Raw genomic sequence first — 23,680 nt, forward strand, 5'->3', positions numbered from 1 at the left:
GTCCTTGGCCTTCAAGAATCATGTGAATAGTGTGATCCAAGGTAAACAAATGCTCTAGGGATTTTACTCGGTCTTTAAATTGCCTGTGTGGGCTGAATCATCCAGAGAAAATAATTTGGGGTAGAGGTTTATCTTACTGTGACCATTCCTAATACCTTCCTGTTTGAAATCCTCGAATAGGAAACTGAACATTTCTCCCCCCCCACCTTTCTCTTTTCAACATGCTTTGTTTTCTTGATGATCTTGAGTCCAATACTGATTAAAACTGTTAATGATACAAAAACTTCACTTTTTGTTCGTAGATTTTAAATGGAGGGACTCCAGACATTCCTTCCAGTGGCCTACTACCAGGGCAGGCTCAGGAAAACCCAGGTTATCCATATTCTGATAGTTCTTCTATTCTTGGTAAGTAGCATTATTACTCATTTCCACTGTCAGAAGCTTGCACAACATCTGGCACGAAGTCAATTTTAAGAAATGAATAAAACACACTAGTTCTAAACTAGTTTAAAATTTGTTTAAATCTTTACTTCAAAGTTCAGTTTAGTGGTTGAGTTCAGGTAGAGATTCCAGGTTTGTCTCTGGAACTCAAAAGGAGACTCCAGCAGCCTAGAGACAGCCATTTTCCCATGTAGGCCAGAAATCTTCAGTGGGAGAGCTGCTGAAGGTTCAGAGATAAAGCCTGGAAGGATGATCAATAAGCATTTCAGAGGGTATTAAAAGTCATGAAGTGATAAAGAGTTTGTTTCTCCCATCTCCCCCATCTTTTTCTCCATTTGTCTTTCCAGATCTTTTTTTTCCTAAATCCCTACCTTCCTATTTGTCTTTCCTTCTGTATCTCCCTCCTTGTAACTGGTTATGTCAGAATATTAAAATGAGGTCAACTCCAATACTTTTTATCTTTATTGCATTTTCAGCACTTTGTTTCTAAAAACAAAGTTGGTTATTCTGAGACACAGCAAAGTTTAAAAAAAAAAAAAAAAGGCAATGCAGCCCCAACGCAGTCTTTCTCACCATTCTCCCCTTACTGTTATGCACTACTAATATTAAACATGCTTTGGGATTATGACTGACCAGTCTTCCTCTTCTCCCACAGGTGAGAACCCTCACATAGGCATAGACATGATAGAAAACGACCAAGGCTCAAGCAGTCCCAGCAATGATGAAGCAGCAATGGCCGTCATAATGAGTCTCTTGGAAGCAGATGCTGGGCTGGGAGGTCCTGTTGACTTCAGTGACTTGCCATGGCCGCTGTAAACACTACATGTTGCTTTGGCAACAGCTACAGTATCAAAGTGCATTACTGGTGGAGTTTTACAGTCTGTGAAGCTTACTGGATAAGGAGAGAACAGCTTTTATGTACTGTCCTCATAAAAGCCACCTCAGAGCCATTGATACAAGTCAATCTTACTATGTGTAACTTCAGACAAAGTGGAACTAAGCCTGCTCCAGTGTTTTCTCATCATTGATTATTGGGCTAGCTGTGGATAGCTTGCATTAATTGTATATTTTGGATTCTGTTTGTGTTGAATTTTTTAATCATCGTGCACAGAAGCATCATTGGTAGCTTTTATATGCAAATGGTCATTTCAGATGTATGGTGTTTTTACACTACAAAGAAGTCCCCCATGTGGATATTTCTTATACTAATTGTATCATAAAGCCGTTTATTCTTCCTTGTAAGAATCCTTTACTATAAATATGGGTTAAAGTATAATGTATTAGACAGTTAAATATTTTTAATAAATGTTTCCCTTGTTCTATAAATACTGTTTGTGCTACAGGGCTGGATCAACTTTCTACAGTGGGTTTTTAAGGACAAGCCACACCCATAACATTTACAGTGCCTTTCTGGCCTTCGTAACAAACGTAGGACTTAGAGAATGTCCCTGTGTTAATAGCTTAGCTACACTGTTAAAATAATTCCTCCCCAAATAGTTGGCAGTTTTATGTGAGTACAATGTTACTGCTTAAACACATATTTCAAATCCTATGAAATTACAGAGTCAAGAGTAGGTGTAGCAAATGGGCTTATTTCCTACAACTCCTCTCTGCTCATGGTTGTATAGCTTCACACAGTAAGTAACCCCTGACCCAAAGCATTTTTGCTTCCTTCGTGAATTGGGCCACAGAGTATTTTTTTCAAAAGAATTTGCACAAATAGTTTGCTAAGAGGAACAGCACAGTATAACGGACAAAGCACCAAACCAGTGTCAGAAATGGTCTCCGAAACCTAAGGTTCTCCTATAACCTAGTAAAGCCATCACTCTTGAGGTTAGGTTTGACTAGAAAATGTTCTTTTTTTTTTTTTTAGCTCAAACACTGCTTCGGATTTAGTAGGGAATCTAAGTGCTTCATCGCACATCAACCAAACTGGAGGTCCATGAGCTACCACTAGGACAGGAAATCTATGAGACTAAGGGATCTGGTCAAGAGGGTTATAAACTTGATGAGAAACATTAAAACAATGGAATTTTATTTTGATGAAAAACTCGAGTTTACAATCATTTAGTAAATGAAGAGCAAACACTTCATTTTCCTATCCCATAACTCTTAAGAAAAAAAAATTAGTAAATAAATATCTGAACAGATAAAGGGTAAGGCAGACTGGATGTTCACACTTCCTGCATGTGACTCACTGTAAAAGGGCAAGAACAGCACTGGAGATAAGATAGATGGGGCACTGAATCTCATCCTAATCATTCAAATAAGCCCAATGATAAATACTCATTTTTTTTTTTGCTCATCATGGGCAGCAAACTATACACATTTTACTGAAGGAATACTTTGATAGAAGCACTTATTTCAGTTATATTGTGCATCACAACTATAAAAATGGCTTGGACAGTTCCATTTAACCACCATTTATAAAGTGCAACTATGTAATATTCTACATTTTACCTGGGGTGTGATGAGTATCAATCTAAGCTGAAAAGACCCCAGCTGCCAATTTTCACCACTTCTGAAAATATCTAGATGTGTGAAAAAGGACAGTCCCCCATACAAAGAACCAATTTCACAAACCTACTGGTAAACAAATACATTTATATAACTGGAACCTCAGGATGCTAGAGTTGTATTCATTTAAAAAACCATTCAGCTACCTTTGGTCTTTAAAAAAGCCTCCACTGCAATATCCTAAACATTGTTATGTGCATCTCACGATGAAGAGCGTGGCCTTGTAGTGCAGAATGAGGAGAGCGCGACGTCACCGTGAAGGGTAGCATGCGATGGTTTCAAGGAACATCAGCATCACAGCATTGGATTCTGTGCATCAGGATCGAGGTCATTGTTGCCAGAAGGCGGGTGCATCGGGAGAATATCCAGCTCGTCTACTTGTGGAGTTGGGTGCATGACTACCAGCTGGTCCTGGGGAATGTCTGCGGCAGCTGCTGCAAGGTTGGTGATAGATTTGCTCTTTACACACTGAAAGTCTACATGCCGACTCTTTCCTTCTTCCTTCTCCCAAGACATTCGAATAAAGGGTCTTTGGACATAGTTGTAAATCACTTCTGGGCGACCCCCAGGCCTTTTCTTTACTTTTTCTTTGTAGGTAGGATAACCTGGAGGAGAGAAAGATTTTAAAAACTGAGGATACACACACACACCCACCCCTGTACACTTCTCGCCAAAGTTAGCCTACAGAGGGCTTTTCTGCCGTAGTTCCTGAACAAACAGAAATTAAAGAAGGGAAACCAATATTCTATCTCCTTAGTCATCAGTTCAACAGCCAGAAACTGAAACCCTACAGATACAATTCATACAGGTTTCTCCCATCCTCTCCACTCAATACACCAACCACCAGAAAAACATTCATAAAGTAAAAGCATGGAGGGGATAGGTCCCAAATACAATGGCATGTAATGGAGTGCATTTTGGGCTCTACCTGTGTGTCCTTAACATTGCTGAACCTTTCCCTTCACAGGATTATCTTGCCTCAAGTCCTGCAATTTATTGCCACATTAGCCTTCTAATTTCCTTAAACCTAAATCTCCTCTTTATATTGCTTTGGGTTTTTTGTTGTTGATGATGATGTTAAAAGATAAAGAGCCATAGAGCTCTCCAGCTTCACTGGTTCTAAGTACACTTCTGCACATAGGTCAGCAAAGACACTTCTAGTTTGGGAAAAGTTTCAGTCATTTACCAGGAAGGTAATTTTTCCAAAAACATACACTTCTTAGAAGCTATTGTAAGTCCCCTCCTTCTCTCCTACTAGCAAGAATTGCTAGTTTAGACCAGGGACTGGCAAACATTTTCTGTAAAGGGCCGGACAGTAAATATTTCAGGCTCATTTTAGCTTGGATTTCAACTACTCATCTATGCCACTATAAAAAGTGAAATCAGCCACAGAAATATGTAAACGAATGAGCATGCCTATGTTCCAATAAAAAACTTTATAAAGAACAGACAATGGAAGGAAAAACAACAGGCAATGGGCAAGATTAAGCTCATGGGCCACAGACCATACATATCAGAATCAGGAAAAACTAGGGAGAACCTGGGTAGCTCAGTTGATTAAGCATCCAACTCTTGATTTCAGCCCAGGTCATGACCTCATGGTTCAAGAGTTTGAGCCCCAATCGGGGTCCGTGCTGATGGTGCGGGACCTGCTTGTGATTCTCGTCTCCCTCTCTCTCTCTCTCTCTGCCCTTCCCCTGCTCATGCTCGCTTTCTCCTTAGCTAAATAAATAAATATTTACATCAGAAAAAACTAGAAAAACCTCATACACTAGGGTCTCTATAATTATTGCATAAAGGATGTATGTAGGCATCATTGGTAGCTAGTATATTTAGCCATGTATGGAATGTGCACGTACGTGGCTCAGGGGCAAGCAGGGCTAAAAACCTTTTCAAGACCTTCTGCAGGATGTCGTTTCACACTCCCAATCAATTACCATTTGAAGGGCAGCTCTAGAGTTCAGAAAGGTCTCCAGATCTATTCCTTTGTCCTTGATTCCTCTTGGACTATTAGAAAGTCTTTTAAATTCCTATCTCACCATATTTCAATCTGTCCTCCACACAAAGTCACCACACTGACACAAGTGTAATATTACAGCCTTGCTTAAAAACTACCAATGGCTGGGGCGCCTGGGTGGCTCAGTCAGTTGAGCATCCAACTTCGGCTCAGGTCATGATCTCACGGTTCGTGGGTTCGAGCCCCGCATCAGGCTCTGTGCTGACAGCTTGCTCAGAGCCTGCAGCCTGCTTCGGATTCTGTGTCTCGCTCTCTCTCTACCTCTCCCCCACTCATGCTCTCTCAAAAATAAATAAATGTTAAAAAACCCTCCCAATGGTTTCCTCATGCTTCAAGGGAAAGTCCATAGTCCTTAGCATAGTATGCAAGGCTTTTTTACAACCTACTTGTCATCAGGCTTCAGCTCAAGTATGTCTGCCTTAGGGAGGCCTTCCTCAACCTCCTAATTTACAGTAGCTTCCAGGTGCCTTCTTTCTAGCTTTGAAATCAAACAGCTAAATTCCACTATTTACAAAATGACAGAGAACACCACACACTGGTGAAGCAAATGTGTGAGCAATTCCACTGTTTTTAAGCCCAAAGTCTCCTCCCCTTCCTGCAAACACCCTATTTTTGGTTGTTCTTTCCCAAATGTCTCAGCAGCCCATTACTGTCATCTCCAACAGCTCAACTGGTCACTGATCAACACCACTATCAGCATCACAAATATACTGAGAGAGCACTATGTGCAAGGCCCTGTTTTAAGTGGTTTTCCTGTATTGGTTCACTCTATCCTCATAATAGCCCTATAAAGTACTTATTAATGCTCCCATTTTACATGAAGTAGCTGAGGCAAAGAGAAGTTAAGCACCCTGGCCAAGGTCATACAACTATTAAGTCACAGGATTTAAACACACAAGCAGTGTGGCTCTAGAACCTTTCATCTTTACACTTTGCCATATTATACCAAGGGAAATACTTTGTTCTTAGTAAGGGCACTTAAAAGTATCTGACATGACATCTGGAAAAATCTATTTAAATCACAAAGTAAAAGCATCTAAAAATGTACGCATTTAAGAAGATGAAATAAGTTTGAAATTTGTATTTAATGTGAAAATAAGTTAACTATTATTATACCTTAAGAACCAGTAAGTTACTAATATGCTTTTACATCCATTTTCAGAAAGTGGTTTTTAGTTCTGTTCGGCTTTGAGGAGCTCAATGATCACGACTGGGCAAAGAGCTCTGCCAATCTTATGGGAACATGTACACGTGTGCCCAAACATACTATATGGGCTCAGTCAAAAATCATCAAGGTGACCTATGGCAGAAAAGATAAATTCATCTCTCTATATTGTTAGGGGATCTTACGGAATAAATAATTTCTAATGGCTTTCTATCTTCTCAGATAAAGGAAGCTAACATTTGTTATTTATAGGTCTACTGCATGAGCATTCATCTAGTAATCACTTGAGTTCTTCTCAAAGTATCTATTTCTCAAACTCTACTCCAAATGGGATTCAATTTTTAGCCCTTTTTTTTTTTTAAAGAAAATTAATAGAAAATAATGAAAATGTCTTACCTTCTATTCCCAATCTAATCTTCTTAAGACCTCTTTCCTTCAAAACTGATTTGGCCACATCTCTGTTTTCAATGTACTTGAAAAATCTATATAATTTTGTGCTATAAATAACTGGAAACAAAAAAGAAAACACCAAAAATATTTTCTTAATAAAAATCAAAGTACTTGGAGATGAACTTAAAATTATCTCCATCTTCAAAGGGGCCTGACAACCCTATAAGCCCAAATCATGGATGCAGTGATGCGGAAGGGTGACTAGCCAACATGACAGGACAATTCAGTACAGTTAATGAATAAGCAAATGTCTACTTAAGTTGAAACCAGAAAAGCTTTAATAACCAATCAGGTAACCCAATCCATAGGAAGAATCTCCTTCTGAAAGACTTATCATATACAAACTTACTAGAATGGGATCTGCCCCAATTTCTTCAAATAAGAGAACGAAAAGATAGCAATATCACATCATTATCAAGCAGCCCAACTCAAGGACTTTGCTGTAATGCCTATAAGGCCTTGTCTGGAAGGGGAAAAACTGCCTCGTCAGAAACTATAAAATGGATACATCTTATATTTCACGGATTGAGCAACTATTAATAATTCCCCAAAAAGGCAAAGACCCTCCCCACAAACTGTTTCCAATTCAGGCGAACAGCCCCATTTACTACTGATGTTAAAAAATGGCAGATTCGAGCATGTTCTGCCTAGGTTAGTCTGTTTAGAGCAAACTGGCTTTGCAAAGGACAGACATTCCACTGACAACATGTTGAGTCTTCCAAATGTGCTGGGAACTTCAGGGAGTTAGAGTGATGGACCTTCCTCGCCTTCTCTCTTTCAGGTGGAGTTATCTCCCTTAAAAGGTGAACTGCAAAGGTTTTTTCAAAAAAAGAAAAACACACTCACAAACCAAACATGCTGGTTTAAGAGCCAATAAAAGGAAAATACGTATATAGATGCTACTCATGGGGTAAATTTGTGATTTACATCCTTAAGATTACTGGTATTTTAAAACAAAAATTTGCTGACATCTCAGAATGAATGGTGTATGTCACATTTAGGAAAATCACGCTGAAGAGGCTGTGTTTCCTCAAATCAATCTTCTTTAGTTTGGAACATCTTAGCACAAAATGAAATATATTTAAGCAAATTAAGTAAAAATGTTTTCAGTCCTCTTTAAGCTTCCAAGCTGAAGATGAAAAACATGAAAACAAACCAAAGAACACGTTGGACATGGAAAGTTCAACAACTCAGAGGGAAAAGCCAGGTCAACCATAGTTCTTCTATCACTATCATGTCATTTCTATGTTCTATAGCTGGCTCTATACTTTCTAGTATATCTCTTTTAATCTTTGTTAGCCTTTCATTTTTCCTGTGTTTTGCTCAACTTGTTATTCCACATATTATTACAGAAAACTGTCAGAAAACAAGCTAGGAATGAGGAAACACAACAGAAATGGCTGTTACTACAACTGTCCAGAGAAGAATCACAACACTAAGAGTATCATGCAAAGGGAGCATCTCAATGTAAACTCTGAAAAGAGCTTCTGTAACTTATGTTAAAATAATCTTTTGAATATCTTCAAAAAGAATACCACTTGGGGACTGTTTTGTTTTTAGACAAGGATAAGTAAAATGAAAAAATCAGAGACTAAGGCATTCTGTAAGTTTCTATACTCCTGTATTTTTCACTTAAACCCTAATCTTCACCAAGTCAACATAGACTGGAGTACAGAAGAAGGTGCTGGGTTCTTTTATCTAGTTCCTCAAATCATTCTTTTAGCTCTATCTTCTCAAACCTATAAAACTGCTCAATAATATTATATTGGGTTCATCAAGAAAAGTAATATAAATTTTCTAACAACAAAAAAATCAAAAGGCTCATATCAGGGAAAGTTTAAAAGTCTATTAAGGAAAAAGTCATTGTTAATTCTCAAGATAAGCTGTTTTGGCCAGAAATACCTAACTATAGTTCCACAAAGCTTTCTGAAGGATCATTATATCCTCCAGAACACATATATGATACTAAAAAGGGAATATCTTAGAACTTAAAATCACCCTAGAAATCAATGAGTTGAAGCTTCTCATTTTATATATGAATAAAAATTAATCTAAAAAAATCAGCTGATTTTTTATAATCTACTAACTCCAAGATCTACTTCTGTAGAAGGCTTCTTTCTAAATGCAAAGAAAAAAAATCCATCAAGATCAGGATACTCAATAAAGAGCAAACCATTTCTGTGCATGACAGGCATTTTGTAAAGGGCCACAGAGTAAATACTTTGGGCTTTGCGAGCCATGCGGTCTCTGTCGCAACTACTCAACTCTGCCACCGTAGCGCAAAAGCAGCAAAAGACAATACATAAAACTATTCATGAAAACAGGCAATAGGCTGGATTTTGGCCCACAGCCCATGGTTTGATGACCTGGTGTAGGTAAGAATTCAATGTACTTTCTTTATAAAAACTGTCCTTTGATCAGTATTATAAGATACAGAGAGAATCTATGATGACTCAAGAGAGAGAAAACATGCCACAACACTTACTTTGTGAATACTCTTCTCCCATCTGTGGTGGATACTCTTCATCCCAATCAACCACATCATCATCTGTAAGCACTACTATGTGGCATTCTCGCTCCCCACTCTGGGCACTAGCTACCATGAGAGGCAGGATCATTTCTTCCAGATAAAATTCAAACTGTCTACGAGCACCATCATTTGATAACTCATGCATTAGGGCACCTGAAACGAAACCCACAAAAATACCTTGATTTTTTTGATGACTGACGAGTAAAAGAAGAGCAGAAGGAATACACACACACAACATCCAACCCTACAGACAAAATAATAGTGGTTATTATTTTGTCAAAACTTTTCCTAGGGGCCCTCTGGGTGGCTCATTTGGTTAAGTATCCGACTTCAGCTCAGGTCAGGATCTCACAGTTTGTGGGTTAAAGCCCTGCACCGGGCTCTGTGCTGATAGCTCAGGGACTGCAGCCTGCTTTGGATTCAGTGTGTCCCTCTCTCTCTGCCCCTCCCCTGCTTGTGCTCTGTCTCTCTCTCGCTCTCAAAAATAAACAAACATTAAAAAAAACCTTGGAGGGCGCTTGAGTGGCTCAGTCGGTTAAGCGCCCAACTTGGGCTCAGGTTATGATCTCACAGTTCGTGAGTCTGAGCTCCACATTGGGCTCTGTGCTGACAGCTTCGGATTCTGTGTCCCCCCCTCTCTCTCTCTGCCCCTCCCCTAGTCACACTCTGTCTTTCTCTCAAAAATAAATATTTAAAAAAAAAAATCTTAGGAAGAGATGTTATGGAACTGTAGGATCTTACAGCAAGAAGGGCCAATTAAAAGTATCTAACACAAGCTCCATTTTATACTTCATAAGTGATCTGCCCAAGGTTATAAAACTAATTTGCAAAATTAGAATTAAATCCCCCAACCCCTCCCTAGCCCAGGGTAGTTTTTACTATATCATGTTGTCTTCTATCAATATACGCAATTGTATCTTAGGGTATATCCTAAGGATCTTTTCAGATTGTCCATATGAACTCAAATAGCTCCCACATTCCATCTCCCATGTTTTCTTTCTCAGAAAATTATTCACAAACATTAATATTTCAGTGTAGGCAAAGAAGTGAATTGATTTTGGGATAAGGAAAGCAAAAGGCTAAGTACAGACGTAACGAATAACTTCAATTTCCCAAATACACAGCCACAAACTCACCTGCATTGACCTAATCTTTTTTGTTTTTCTATGTCAATGGCAATGTCCTATCTCCTATTTAAGGCACTACTAATTCAGAACTACTGAGAGGCTTAGAGAAGGAATTAGAACTCAATCTAATCTATAGTCTCCAGAGGGAGGGCTTTTTCCCCCCAAACCATGTTGCTAATTATGTAATAGTTATTAATAATATATAATGATATAACAAATGATTAAATAAAATGTTATTATTTAGCCATGCCTCTCTCTAGGCTGGCTACTTCCCATTATGAATTTTTTTTTTTGAATTCCCTCTATAACCAAACTGCGAGGTATATAGGAAGGCTACTTCCCATTATCATTTCTTTTTAATTCCCTTTATCGTCAAACTCCTAGATATATCAACACACTGATTTTCCTTTAACTTTTGAACCAATTCCAATCTGGCTTCTACACTCAGTACTCCTCAAAACTGCTCTCAATATAGATTCCAAATGACCTGTAGATTGGTAAAAATAATGAACATCTTTAGATCATGTTTTTATTTGAATTCTCGGTTGAATCTCTTATGAGGACCATCACCCTCTTCTTCTTAAAACACTCTCTTTCCTAAGACTCTCCAAAGCCACTATCCCTGTTTTTCTTTCTCCTCTGGATGTTCTTCGATCATCTTTACCAGCTCTTTCTCCTCTAGCTGTTCATTAAATACTGATGTTTCTCAGGACAACTGTCTTTTCTTCTCCTACCTTATGCTGATAATTCCCAAATTTATTCTACTAATTCTCATCTTCTATATTCTAGATGCATTATATTCAACTGCCTTCTGAAAATCTTTACTGGGATGCCACCTCACAAGTACCTCAAACTCAATATATTCAAAAGCGAATTTAATCATATCTGCTTCTCCCTGCACTGTTTTCTAAAACTGGCCACATCATCCCATTCATTTCTCAGAATCATCTCAGAAGAGTGCGGGGCATATAATAGGTACTTAAATATTTGTAGAATAAATAAGTGAATCCCTGATTCCTCTTTGATATCCTAACTCAATTATTCCCCAAGGCTTATCAAGTCTACCTCTTAAATACACCTTGAATGGTGTCATTTCCTTCTCTGGAATATGCTAACTAAAGATAACTGCAACATCTCTTATGCCTCATGCTTTTTTGCAGTGGGACCTTGACATCTCTTCCCAGGAGGTGGAGTCTAACCCTCCCCTTTAATGTAGGCTGGTTATACTGACTTGCTTTAACCAGGGGAGCATTGCAGAGGTGACAGTGTAGGATTTGTGGTTTTGCTTCGGTCTTGGGGAATGCTCACTTTCCAAATGCTTCCCAACCTAACCTAGTGTGCAGGTTTAGAGAAGTCCAAGATGCATGAAGAGGCCACGTGTAGGTACCCTGTTTGACAGTCCTAGCTGAACTCAGTCTTTGAGTCATCTGAGTGCAGGCAGCAGACATGTGAGTGAAGAAGCTTGCAGCCTTCTACGTCACCTCAGCCCTTCAATTATTCATAAGATGAGGACTCAGACATCGTGAAGCAGACAAAAGCCACCTCTACTTGGTCTGAGTTCTTGAACCACAGAATAAAAATGATTGTACTTTATGCTATGTCTGGAATGGTCTGTTGCAGAACAATAATTAACCCGAACACACTCCATCCCCAATGCCCACCCCCAAGTCCAAGTCATCCTTAACTCTCACCAAACTACTATAAAACCTAATCACATTCCCCCAACGTTTGCTTTGGCCCCTGTGTAATTCATCTTCCCCTCAGCAGCCAAATTATGCATCTCCTCTAGTTTGAATCTGTCACGGCTTATACTATCCTTAGAATAAAAGTCCCAGATCCTCAACTTGGTCCATAAAGGTCTGTTACATGAAAAAGGAGATCACGCATCAATGTGTACCGTCCTTTAAAAAAATATTTTCTTTAAACACTACATATAGCCCATGTAAGTCTTACATATGTATATATACATCATATATATATATATACTAGACTAAATTTATATGTAGGGAATATATATATATATATATATATATATATATATATATATTCCCTACATATAAATTTAGTCTAGCCCGTATTTCTCTCCTGAACTGTAAACATGTATACCCAATGCCCCACTAAGCATTTCCACTTGGATGTCTAGTAAGGGTTTCAAATTTAACATGTCCCAAATCAAGCTTCTAAATTTCTGCTCCCTATGACGTCTCCCCCATCTCACTTAATGGCAACTCCACATTTCAAGTTAAAGTTCTCTTCTGGGGCGCCTGGGTGGCTCAGTTGGTTAAGCGTCTGGCTCTTGACTTTGACTCCGGTCATGATCTCACGGTTCGTGAATTCAAGCCCCACATCAGGCTCTGTGCTGGCAGTATGGAGCCTGCTTGGGATTCTCTCTCTCTCCTTTCCCCGGCACTCTCTCTCTGCCCCTCCCCTGCTCACATGCTGTCTCTCTCTCAAAAAAAGAAAAAGAAAGTCCTCTTCTCTCTTCCCCATCCCATATTCCGTTAGCTAGCAAATCCCACAACTCTACCATCTAACATGTCCAGAATTAGATCACCTCCCACTGCTTCCACCCTGATTTAAGCCACCACTATCTCTTACTTGAATTACAGCAACAGCGTCCTAATTATCTCTTTGCTTTTACCTTATTTCTCCTTGCAGTCCATTTCCAACACACCAGCAAAGAGTAATCCTTTTAAGCCACAGTCAGATCAGGACTACAGCACCACACAACTCTACATGAAATTCTGTGTGACCAGTGCCCCGTGAAATGGTACAACATGTCAACCTCACAGATCATATCACTCCTCTGTTCAAAACCCTCCAATGGCTTCCCATCTCACTCAGAATAAAAGCCAAAAGATAAAGGCCCTACATGACCTAGGTCCCCGCCTAACCTCATCTCCTACTACGAACACTCTAACTTCCTTTACTCCAACTCTTTGCTGCTCTCAAATATGCCAGGCAAGCTGCCTCAACGGTTGCACTCATTGTTAACTTCTGCCTGAAATTAAATTTTCCTTTCCAAGTAAGGCTTCTCTGGCTATTCTATGTCCCTTCCTTACTTCTTCCCCCTCCTCAGCACCTATCACTAACATACCATATGTTACTTGTTTACCTGGTTTATTGTGTATCTTTCCCCAAAAAGTATTAAGTTCCATTATAACAGGAAGTTTTGCCTGATTTGTTCATGCTGTATCCCCAGAACTCAAAAGAGAATGGTACAGAATGAACAGTCATCAGATAGTTGTCCAGTGAATAAATTTTGTTTTCTCCCTACTCCTCTGGCCTTATTTCTCACCTCTCACACTCCATCCCTCCACTCTCGCCACACTTCCCTTCTTTCAGTTCGTTAGGTGTGTCATATTCCTTCCAACCTGACAGCCCCTGCAAACACCTTTTCTGCTGCCTGCAACAGTCAGCATCTTATCCTCTTCACCAACCCTTTAGGGGTTAGCTTTAATGTCAAAAAGATGATCTGCCATAGTCCCTTTACCACACACTTCTCATAGCATCTCATTTCTTCACTGCATTTTTCACAGCTTTTTATTACTTGTTGAATGCCTGTCTTCCCCGCTAGACTGTAAATGCCATAAAGGCAGGGACAATGTCTTATCCATCACTTCATATTTATATTTATACTCATTCATATTTATTCTCACTCATACTACATGCATGGAACTCCTAGAAAGCTTGATTAAGAAGGGAGGGGATTATAAGTTAAGCAGTAAACTAGAAACGCATAGCTGATACTTAAGAATTAAAGAATTGGAGGGGCGCCTGGGTGGCTTGGTCGGTTAAGCGTCCGACTTCGGCTCAGGTCATGATCTCATGGTGCGTGAGTTTGAGCCCCGCGTCGGGCTCTGTGCTGACAGCTCAGAGCCTGAAGCCTGTTTCAGATTCTGTGTCTCCCTCTCTCTGCCCTTCCCCTGTTCATGCTCCTCTCTGTCTCAAAAACAAATGTTAAAAAAAAAAAATTAAAAAAAAAAAAAAAAAGAATTAAAGAATTGGAAATCCACGCTGCATAGGAAATGTCTGAAGCCATAATGATGAATGGCATCACTTAGAATAAATGTACAGATTCTGTGAGAGAGAAGGTAGCTTAAGACAGAATGCTTGGGAATTACCACATTCAAGAGATATAGGAACAGGGAGCAAGTGAGAGAATAATAAACAGAAGACCTGAAAGAAGGATGTAAAAGAGCCAAAGGAAGAAAGAGTCTAGAAGAAAGGAGTGACTTAACAGTGAAACCTAAAGACAGGGATACCAGCCAGAATTATCACTACATTTTGAAACAACATTCAAAATATTCTAGACAATTAAATAAGATATCTATCTATCTAGAGAGAGAGGGAGGGAGGGAGGGAGGGAGGGAGGGAGGGAGGGAGGAAGAGTGAGTGTTATTTAGGGGCACTTAGGTGACTCAGTTGGTTAAGCATCCAACTCTTGATTTTGACTCAGGTCATGATCTCATGGTTCGTGAGCTTGAGCCCCACATTGAGCTCTGCACTCCCTCTTGCTGCCCCTCCCTGACACTCATTCTTTCTCAAAATAAATACATATTTAAACAAGAATAAAAAAAAAAAAGTGTTATTTACAACAGAGTCAATTATCCACCAAGAATATACAAGAACCAACTGAAAAACTATTAGAAATAAAGAGAATCCTGTTAGATGGCTAAATAAATACAAATGTACAAAATTCAGTAGTTTTCTCATATGTTAGCAGTTAGAAAATTTAAACATATTTTACACACAACAAAAATACAAAATATCAAAAAATAAAGAGCAGAAATAAAAATAAAACTTGGGGCCCCTGGGTGGCTCAGTCAGTTAAGTGTCTGACTTCAGCTCAGGTCATGATCTCACGGTTTGTGGGTTCAAGCCTGGGTCAGGCTCTGTGCTGACAGCTCACAGCCTGGAGCCTGCTTCGGATTCTGTGTTTCCCTCTCTGCCCCTCCCCCGCTTGTGCTCACGCATGCGCTCGCTCTCTCTCTCTCTCAAAAATAAATAAAATGTAAAAAAAAATTTTTTTAAAGAAATAAAAATAAAACTTAGTAAACAGCAGTTGGAGGAGACGGTACAGTAAATATGTTAATTCTTCTAAAACATTAACTTCAAATAATTCCAATGAAAAACTTAAAATATTTTATTTTTTGATTGTTTTTAATGTTTATTTTTGAGACAGAGTGCAAGCAGAGGAGGGGCAAAGACAGAAGGGGGAACACAGAATCCGAAGCAGGCTCCAGGCTCTGAGCTGTCAGCACAGAGCCTGATGCTGCAAGATGGTGACCTGAGCCGAAGTTGGACGCTTAACAGACTGAGCCACCCAGGCGTCCCTTCACTTAAAATATTTTAAATAATTGTTTTTTAATATCTACAACAGACATAGGTCAGATTTGAGTCTAAGGCTGAAGATTACATAGAGAGGAAAAGACTAATGGTACTAGAGAAGATGACAAGAATTGGAATAGGGTCCTAAAAAATGCATGAGGGATAAAATAATTTACTTATTTGGCAAATGTTTATTGAGTCCTTCCTTACCATGTGTCAGGCACTATGGACACAAAGCTGGAAAGGTACAGTCCCTACCCTCAAGTTCAAACTGGTTTAATGCTACAAACTAAAAAAAAAAATAGAGCAAGACAGAGAGAGAGAAAGAACACACAGTCACTCTTGTCATTTCAGTGTCTCTCTGTTTCCATGACTCCATAAGCAGGCTCTACCTCTGATCTCCCTTTCTCAATAGCTTTCACAGAACTTTAGTTTTTTAGTCTTTGGTTGCAGTCCCATTGTGTCCTACCTACAGTGTCTTTCTTCTTGGGCCCTCTGAACTGGTGCTTTATTCAAACTTTAAATTTCATTTTCCATACCACTTTTACCCACGGATACTATATTTTCATTTCTTTTAGCCCTGGGCTTTCATTCCTGAGTTCAGCTGTGGTTTTCAAACCCTTATGTGGATTACAGTGTTTGCCTGAGAAGATGGACACTGAAGAAATTTACAGCATAGTTGGGGAGCTACTATTTGCCATAGAGTTCCTTCACTATATGGTAAGTTCTATGACAGAAGATTAAGAAGTCAGTTCCTTCCTGTACTAATCTGAACATACAATTCCTTCTGTCTGGAACATACTTTCTTTTCCCCTTCCTCCAGAAAGTTTCCTTAAGCCTCCACTCCTAAGTTAGGTATGGCTCCTATATTCTCATTTAGTACTCTATTATTTCTCTAACACCATAATATAATTTAATTGTCTGTCTTCCCCACAATACTACAAGCATCATGAAAGCAGGGACTCTGTCTTTTTGTGTTGCCTTTCACATACCTAATATTTGGTATAAACTATGTGTTCAATAAAAATGCAGAAAATGACGGATAAGCCATTAAATAAGTTATTATTAAAACATATTTGCTAATATAATTATTCACAATATACTTCCATGTAAAAATACTACAAAATAGCATGTACAATATGATACAATACTTTTTAAATTTACTTTTATTTCCTAATTTTGCTATCTTTTTTAAAAGGAAACCTTTATATAATACTATGGGTCAAGCACTATTCATTTCATCTTCACAACAACCCTGTGAAATAAGTAATATTATTGTCTCCATTTTAAAGATGAGGGAACTAAGAAACAAAGTTTTAAATAACTTGTTCCAAAAACCCAGTACTCTCTATTCAATAAACATTTAGTACTTGTATGGTTTTAAGTTAAGAGAGACAGACATCTTAGTGTAAAGTGCCATTCCAGTATACAGTTAAGACACATCTTAGCAGGAAAAAATTCAGTTTTGACTCAAGCCTACACCTACACTATCCTTTTATGTTTTTAAAAGGCCATTTTGTCTCTTCAAATTCTGTATAGTTTTAATAAAGTCTATGAGAATCTCTACATTCTAAAAAACGTGTATTACAAATACTCTAGAAACAGTTACAATAATTATTTAAAAGCCAAAAGTCTAGAAAAACCATTTGGCATGTATTTTACATAAAGACTCTTACCTTTAATTCCATAACAAATAAATGAGACTTAACAATGATGACAAGGTCTATGTCCAAAGGATTACAAAACCAAATCCACATCAATTTTTTATCTGACAGTCACCAAAATTCAACATCTAATTATATGAAATGAAATAAAAAATGGTCCCATGAATAAAAAACACAAGACATGAACTAAAAAATCTGTAATAATGCTCATGGTTTAGTAAAAACATTTTTCAAGATGTGAAAACACAGAAACTTTGCTTGTGTTTACACATGTATGCTCTACCTGTCCAACTATCTGACTTTAAACTTTTAAATATCATATATAGAGAAATGGACTCAGAGGTGGACCAGCCACTTTGTCTCAACCTACTGATATTTTTATGGAGACTTTTTAAAGAATTTTTGGCAATAATAAAGTGGTACTTAGGGAAAAACTTAATAAGGCCACATATTTTCAATGAGAGCTTAACTAAGTATGAAAAAAAAATAGCCATATTGAAGCATACAGTAGGTGCCTTAAATTTCTAAATAATATTTCCATTCCCAGTTTCTAACACACTAAACTTTTGAGAAGGTATGCCAAGCTAGTGTTGAGTTTAGGTTAATCAGGTAAAGATAACCATAAGGCTGAGATTAACAAGGTTATAACCGTGCATAGGAAACTTTTTAAGTGGCTTTCCACCACATATAGGATAAAAATATAAGAACATGAGTTTGGATTTAAAGACTTTCCATAATGTGGTTCATTTATTTATTCCCATCTCCTTCTGGTACTGATACAAAGTCTCTGCTCCAACTAGGTTGTTTTCAAAATATATCTTTTGCATCTTTATTCCAAAAATTTCAACATTAGAGTCACCTCTCTACTCTACTCTTTCTAAGTTATTCCTATTTATTCTTTACTACCTGCTTCTTCTGAACTCTTTCTCAATCCTTCTAGCCCACAATAACCTCTCCTGAACTTCTTCAACCACTTAACATCCAAGTCAACATCTGAAAATTCTCCTATTCTATTTTAACCTTTCTGTGTATTATCACCCTTCCTCACCCCACCCCAGGCATGGCAGAACAATGAGAGCGAGGGATGTTGTGGAGGTAGTGAGGGGAAAATATCAAAAAGTTAGGATTTCCAAAGTTCTAGACTCTGCTCTGAGGCTGTTGGATGTTCTCAAAGTGACTTGGCCCTTGTTATGAACTGAGGGTTAAGTATCCAGTTTAAGATATGTAATGACAAATACTGTTTTTGAGAATTATTTTTATCTTCCACAGGGGCTTAAGACATTATTTCACATGCAAAGTACAAATATAGTTAAATTTTTGGTTGATGTGATCTGAAGAGTGAAGCCAAATACCGTACTTGACCAAAGCCAGGGTTCCCAAGCTGGAAGATAAAGAGTTGCAACAAAAGACAGAGACAGGGATCAAGGAGGAAATCTGGGAGAGTCTATCAAATAATAAATACATGCATACATAAATATATACATAAAATTTCTAAAAAGTTTTGGAAAATTGCACAAGATCTTGTAAAGATCTCTGTAGACTTCCACAAATCATCTTGATGGTATTAGAATGCTTTATAATCCAATTAAATATTTGATGCCTAGGTAAATAGCACTATTTCAGGCTTTTCATTCCAATACTGTAACTCTACAAACCACTTACACAAAAAACATCATACTTACTGAGATCTCTACATTTAATAGTACTATATTCAAAAGAAATACAAAGATAGTCGCATGCTTCTCTCAGTTCAGGAATAGATATGCCATCAGGACAACGGATTATTCCTGTTTTGTAGTAATCCTACAGAAAAAAGTAAAGAATGCATAAAACATCTAGAGCACAAGGTGTCCAAAACCTTTTTATTAAAATTAAGCTGGCAGCATTTTCAAAAACAGTGGAGCTCTGAGATTTCTGAACTGTGGAATTTTGAAGTTAGATGGGACCTCAGTTCATCTAACCACTTCTTCATTTTACCAATATGAAAACTTGGGTTCACTGACTCACCCAGTCATATGATTATTTAATAGCAGAGGAAAGATTAGAAACCAGGTCTCCCCATTAATGATGCATTTCTTCTCTCTACTGTATCATGCCAATTCACATGTATTTTCCCCTCTGCAAGTTATTTTTCTATATAACTATCATCAAATTTTTAAACTTTTTTTAAAAAAGAAAGGTAAGGGGCACCTGGGTGGCTCAGTTGGTTAAGTATCTGACTTCAGCTCAGGTAATGATCTCATGGTTTGTGAGTTCAAACTCTGCATCAGACTCTGCACTATCAGTGCAGATTCTCTCTCTGTCTCCCTCCCCTCTCCCTCTTTCCCAAAATAAATAAACTGAAAAAAAAAAAAAGTTAAGTGACAGATTTTAAGTTACCTTCAATATTACCGAGAAAATTGAGCAAAATTTATGGTTCTTAATAAAGAACTTAAAAGTCATATCCAAATATTAAAATATATAAACAGAATGCACAGTTAGATATTCTTCCAAATACTATTCTTTGGTGTGTCCAATTTTATGATGAACAATCAATAGCCCTCATTTCTAAAATCTATTTGAAAAGTTAAGGGTTAGCCCCCAAACTTCTTGTCACCTCTACTTGGAGGGTCAAGTGGAATTGTAAGCACTTATCCCCCAAATCAAGATCTTCCCCACCCCTCCATCAAGCTTCCTTGTGGTTCTGAGCCACAATAACGCACTTAATAAAGCTGCTACACCAGTGGAAGCAAGATGTCTTCTGGTACTTGTCCAAGTACTAACAACCCAATCAAGATCAATTTCTTTTCCTATCTTGTACCTCAGGATCCCCCTGCCTACTTTCCCTAAAATTATTTCAGGAAACCGTATTTTCAGACTGTGGCATAAACTGTCACACACTGTAAATCAAATCTTTATCACTAATTTGAAATTATAAGAGGGGACTCTAATACTAATTCAAATATTCATCAAAATAAAAGGTGAAAATCTCAAAACAAGGTTTAAAATGAAGATGCTAACAACTACATTTTGGAGGTGACTTTTACATGTTCATAACTGTCCACAGTGCCAGCTATGTGCAATAAAATATTAAAATTCATATAGTCTCATTCATTCTCAGGTAGCAAAAAATGATCAACTTATTGTATTTAAGAGAATTAGGAAGGGAGGAGTAATATGACTCCAGAAGTATTATCACTAAACCCTTCAAAGAACTACCTATTTATACCTAAGAGGTAAATCATCCCCTGTCCTATCTGTGCAAAAGTCATAAAATTCATTTATTTGTGTCATATTACCTTTATGCACTAAAATAAAAATAAATGAAATGGTATTTTTAAAATATTAATATTAACAATATTATTAATAATTATTAATTATATTAATATAATACCAATTATATTATATAAAATATAATATAAAATATTAATTATATTATAATACAATGTTAATTATATAATTAATTATTAATAATTATTAATAATATTAGTATTATTTAAAACAATATTCTGCATACAGATATACAAATCGAACTCTGCTTCCAGTCTAAGTACCTGCCAAAAAGAGGTTATGTGATTTAGCAAATACATGTAAGAAACAAGCACTCACCAGAATAGCTCGAAACACAGTGGAGCCAATTCCCTCTGCCACTTCATACTCTCCCTTCTCATTGGGACGTGTAAAATTATGTTCTCTGCCAGATCCAAACATCCTATGATGATAAATAATTGAGAAATGTAACAAACACGATACTTCCTTCAGAGGGAAAATTTATTTCATGTACATAAGTAAAAAGGAATTAAAGTTTATCAGATTAGTTCAAAACATTCTTTATTTTTATTTTTGACAGAGAAAGAGAAAGCATGCACACAAGCAGGGAAGGGGCAGAGAGAGAGAGAGAGAGAGAGAGAGAGAGAGAGAGAGAGAGAGAGAGAGAGAAAGAGAATCCTAAGCAGACTCCATGCTGTCAACACAGAGCCCTGATGTGGGGCTTGATCCCACAAACTGTAAGATCATGACCTGAGCTGAAACAAAGAGTTGGACACTTAACCAACTGAGCCATTGAGGTAGAGGTGCCCCTACCTCAAAAATTCTTATCAGCAATTTATTCTGGCAAATGTAACAAATGAAGAAATAGTAAAAGCACTTCCTTTCTGATGGGAGGGAACAAGAGTATAGATTCCCTATAAGCAAACAAAATCAAATGATAAAATTCTGAAGCTAAAGAACTTTCCAGCTCCTGCTTCTCAGGGGAGAAAAAAAATCCATCAATCAATCAGTCTAGGGGGAAAGATGATTTTTATACTAATCTTACCAGAAAGAAAAAGAAAAAGGAAACCATGTTAACTGTGCCTTCTCCTTAAGACTGCTGCCTTCTTCACTGCAAAGTTAATGCTGTAGTGCAGCACACACAGGAAAAAAGGCAGTTGAGGCTGTTTCACTTTTCATAATTTTAACTATAAATCTAAGAAATATCACTCGGAATTCTTACACTTGCATCTTAGAACTGAAAAAAACAGCAATCAAATGCTCAGGTAGAGAGGAAGGAAGAAGTTAAGAGATGAATGAAAAGTTTAAACAAATGAGTAAAAAGCTCTTAACATTAATTTTTACTTAAGAAAATACCAATTTGTATTTTTTCAAGTAATACTCTTGGCCCTTTAACAGTAACTATTTTGATAAGAGGCAACTTGCAGAATATGTTCTTTGAAATTTTCCCAAGAAAATTTAAAAATTGTGATTAAAGGAAGTTGAACCTCAGAATTCCATGATACCATTGTTCCTAAAGTAAACATGGCTGAGTATTCCACTCAACAATTTCCCAATTAAAATGGTTTCCTCTTTTATTATAACACAGAAATCTATGAAAAACAAAGCTTTTTCATTTCAAAGTTTCCAAAAGAATGCCAACTGCTTTTTACAGTTCCCATGAATATTAATTTTCATTAATTACTCAACTGACATTGGAAAAGATGACTTCACTGATTTAAAAAAAAAAAGACAACAGTCTTTCAGGAATCAAATGTCATGTAATTTTCTCAAATACTTGAAATAAAAATAAACTTTTTTTTTAATTTTTTTTTTTCAACGTTTATTTATTTTTGGGACAGAGAGAGAGACAGAGCATGAACGGGGGAGGGGCAGAGAGAGAGGGAGACACAGAATCGGAAACAGGCTCCAGGCTCTGAGCCATCAGCCCAGAGCCCGACGCGGGGCTCGAACTCACGGACCGCGAGATCATGACCTGGCTGAAGTCGGACGCTCAACCGACTGCGCCACCCAGGCGCCCCAAAATAAACTTATTTTTTAAGTAATCTCTACACCCAATGTGGGGCTTGAACTTATAACACCGAGATCCCATGCTCTGTAGCCTAAGCCAGCCAGGTGTCCCTTAAATACTTGAATTTTTTTTACAAAAGCAGAACACAGATCAATCTGGATACACACACACACATATGCGCGCACACACATATGTTGTTGGGCTTTGTTTTTTCTTTTTTTAAATGTAGCATAACAAATGAAACAAAATTTCAAATATCTACTTTTTAAGTGTGTTTCTTGGGGCGCCTGGGTGGCGCAGTCGGTTAAGCGTCCGACTTCAGCCAGGTCACGATCTCGCCGTCCGTGAGTTCGAGCCCCGTGTCGGGCTCTGGGCTGATGGCTCAGAGCCTGGAGCCTGTTTCCAATTCTGTGTCTCCCTCTCTCTCTGCCCCTCCCCCGTTTATGCTCTGTCTCTCTCTGTCCCAAAAATAAATAAACGAAAAAAAATTTTTTTTAAGTGTGTTTCTTTAAAGTTTAGGTAAAAATAAAAAGTATTAATAGTGTCAAGTCATCCTCCTGACACCTCCCATCAATAATATCCCTTTGTGGGGTGCCTGGGTGGCTCAGTCGGTTAAGTGTCCGACTTTGGCTCAGGTCATGATCTCGCGGTCCGTGAGTTCGAGCCCCACGTCAGGCTCTGTGCTGACAGCTCAGAGCCTGGCGCCTGTTTCAGAATCTGTGTTTCCCTCTCTCTGACCCTCCCCTGTTCATGCTCTGTCTCTCCCTGTCTCAAAAATAAATAAAACGTTAAAAAAAGTTAAAAAAAATAATACCCCTTTGTGCTGCTAAAAATACATAAAAGCCATAATTATTTTTTTCCTGAGAGATATAAAGTCTAATTGCCAATGTTAAAAGGAGCATTTATTTGAAAATGTAGTGTCATACGTTAGCTTTTATTCTGTATACAGAGATACTAAGAAATCACACATACACATACACAGAGACACATTCTAAATAGTTGGTTCCTCATATGCGACCTAGAAAAAAAAACAAGTTTTTTCTACATGTTAACTTCTATTCCATTTATATGCTCTTTCTTTTTATACTTGAGTGAATACAAAAAGATACTAATTTTACAATGAAAAGGTATTTGATCCTAGTTTAGGACACATTGAAAAATCAAGTGTATATTGACTG

General features: G+C 37.7%; 2 protein-coding genes across 26 annotated transcripts in view; one reads left to right on the forward strand and one right to left on the reverse strand.

The window, feature by feature from the left end:
* The window catches only part of ARNTL (aryl hydrocarbon receptor nuclear translocator like), a 169,629-nt gene extending 167,862 nt beyond the window's left edge, over positions 1-1,767 (forward strand). For all 19 annotated transcript variants that reach the window (XM_045038973.1, XM_023239582.2, XM_023239584.2 and 16 more), the window contains 2 exons: positions 303-405; positions 1,097-1,767. In XM_045038973.1, coding sequence (XP_044894908.1) covers positions 303-405; positions 1,097-1,257 — 264 coding nt within the window. In that variant the 3' untranslated portion in view covers positions 1,258-1,767. The remainder of the gene's footprint in view (positions 1-302; positions 406-1,096) is intronic.
* A 692-nt stretch (positions 1,768-2,459) lies between these two features.
* Positions 2,460-23,680, reverse strand: part of BTBD10 (BTB domain containing 10) — an 87,389-nt gene continuing 66,168 nt past the window's right edge. For all 7 annotated transcript variants that reach the window (XM_045038979.1, XM_045038983.1, XM_045038978.1 and 4 more), the window contains 5 exons: positions 20,831-20,933; positions 18,925-19,045; positions 9,076-9,273; positions 6,537-6,647; positions 2,460-3,563 (listed from right to left, as the gene is read on the reverse strand). In XM_045038979.1, coding sequence (XP_044894914.1) covers positions 3,253-3,563; positions 6,537-6,647; positions 9,076-9,273; positions 18,925-19,045; positions 20,831-20,933 — 844 coding nt within the window. In that variant the 3' untranslated portion in view covers positions 2,460-3,252. The remainder of the gene's footprint in view (positions 3,564-6,536; positions 6,648-9,075; positions 9,274-18,924; positions 19,046-20,830; positions 20,934-23,680) is intronic.

This window comes from Felis catus, chromosome D1 (assembly GCF_018350175.1).
Source record: "Felis catus isolate Fca126 chromosome D1, F.catus_Fca126_mat1.0, whole genome shotgun sequence".
Lineage (NCBI taxonomy): Eukaryota > Metazoa > Chordata > Mammalia > Carnivora > Felidae > Felis > Felis catus.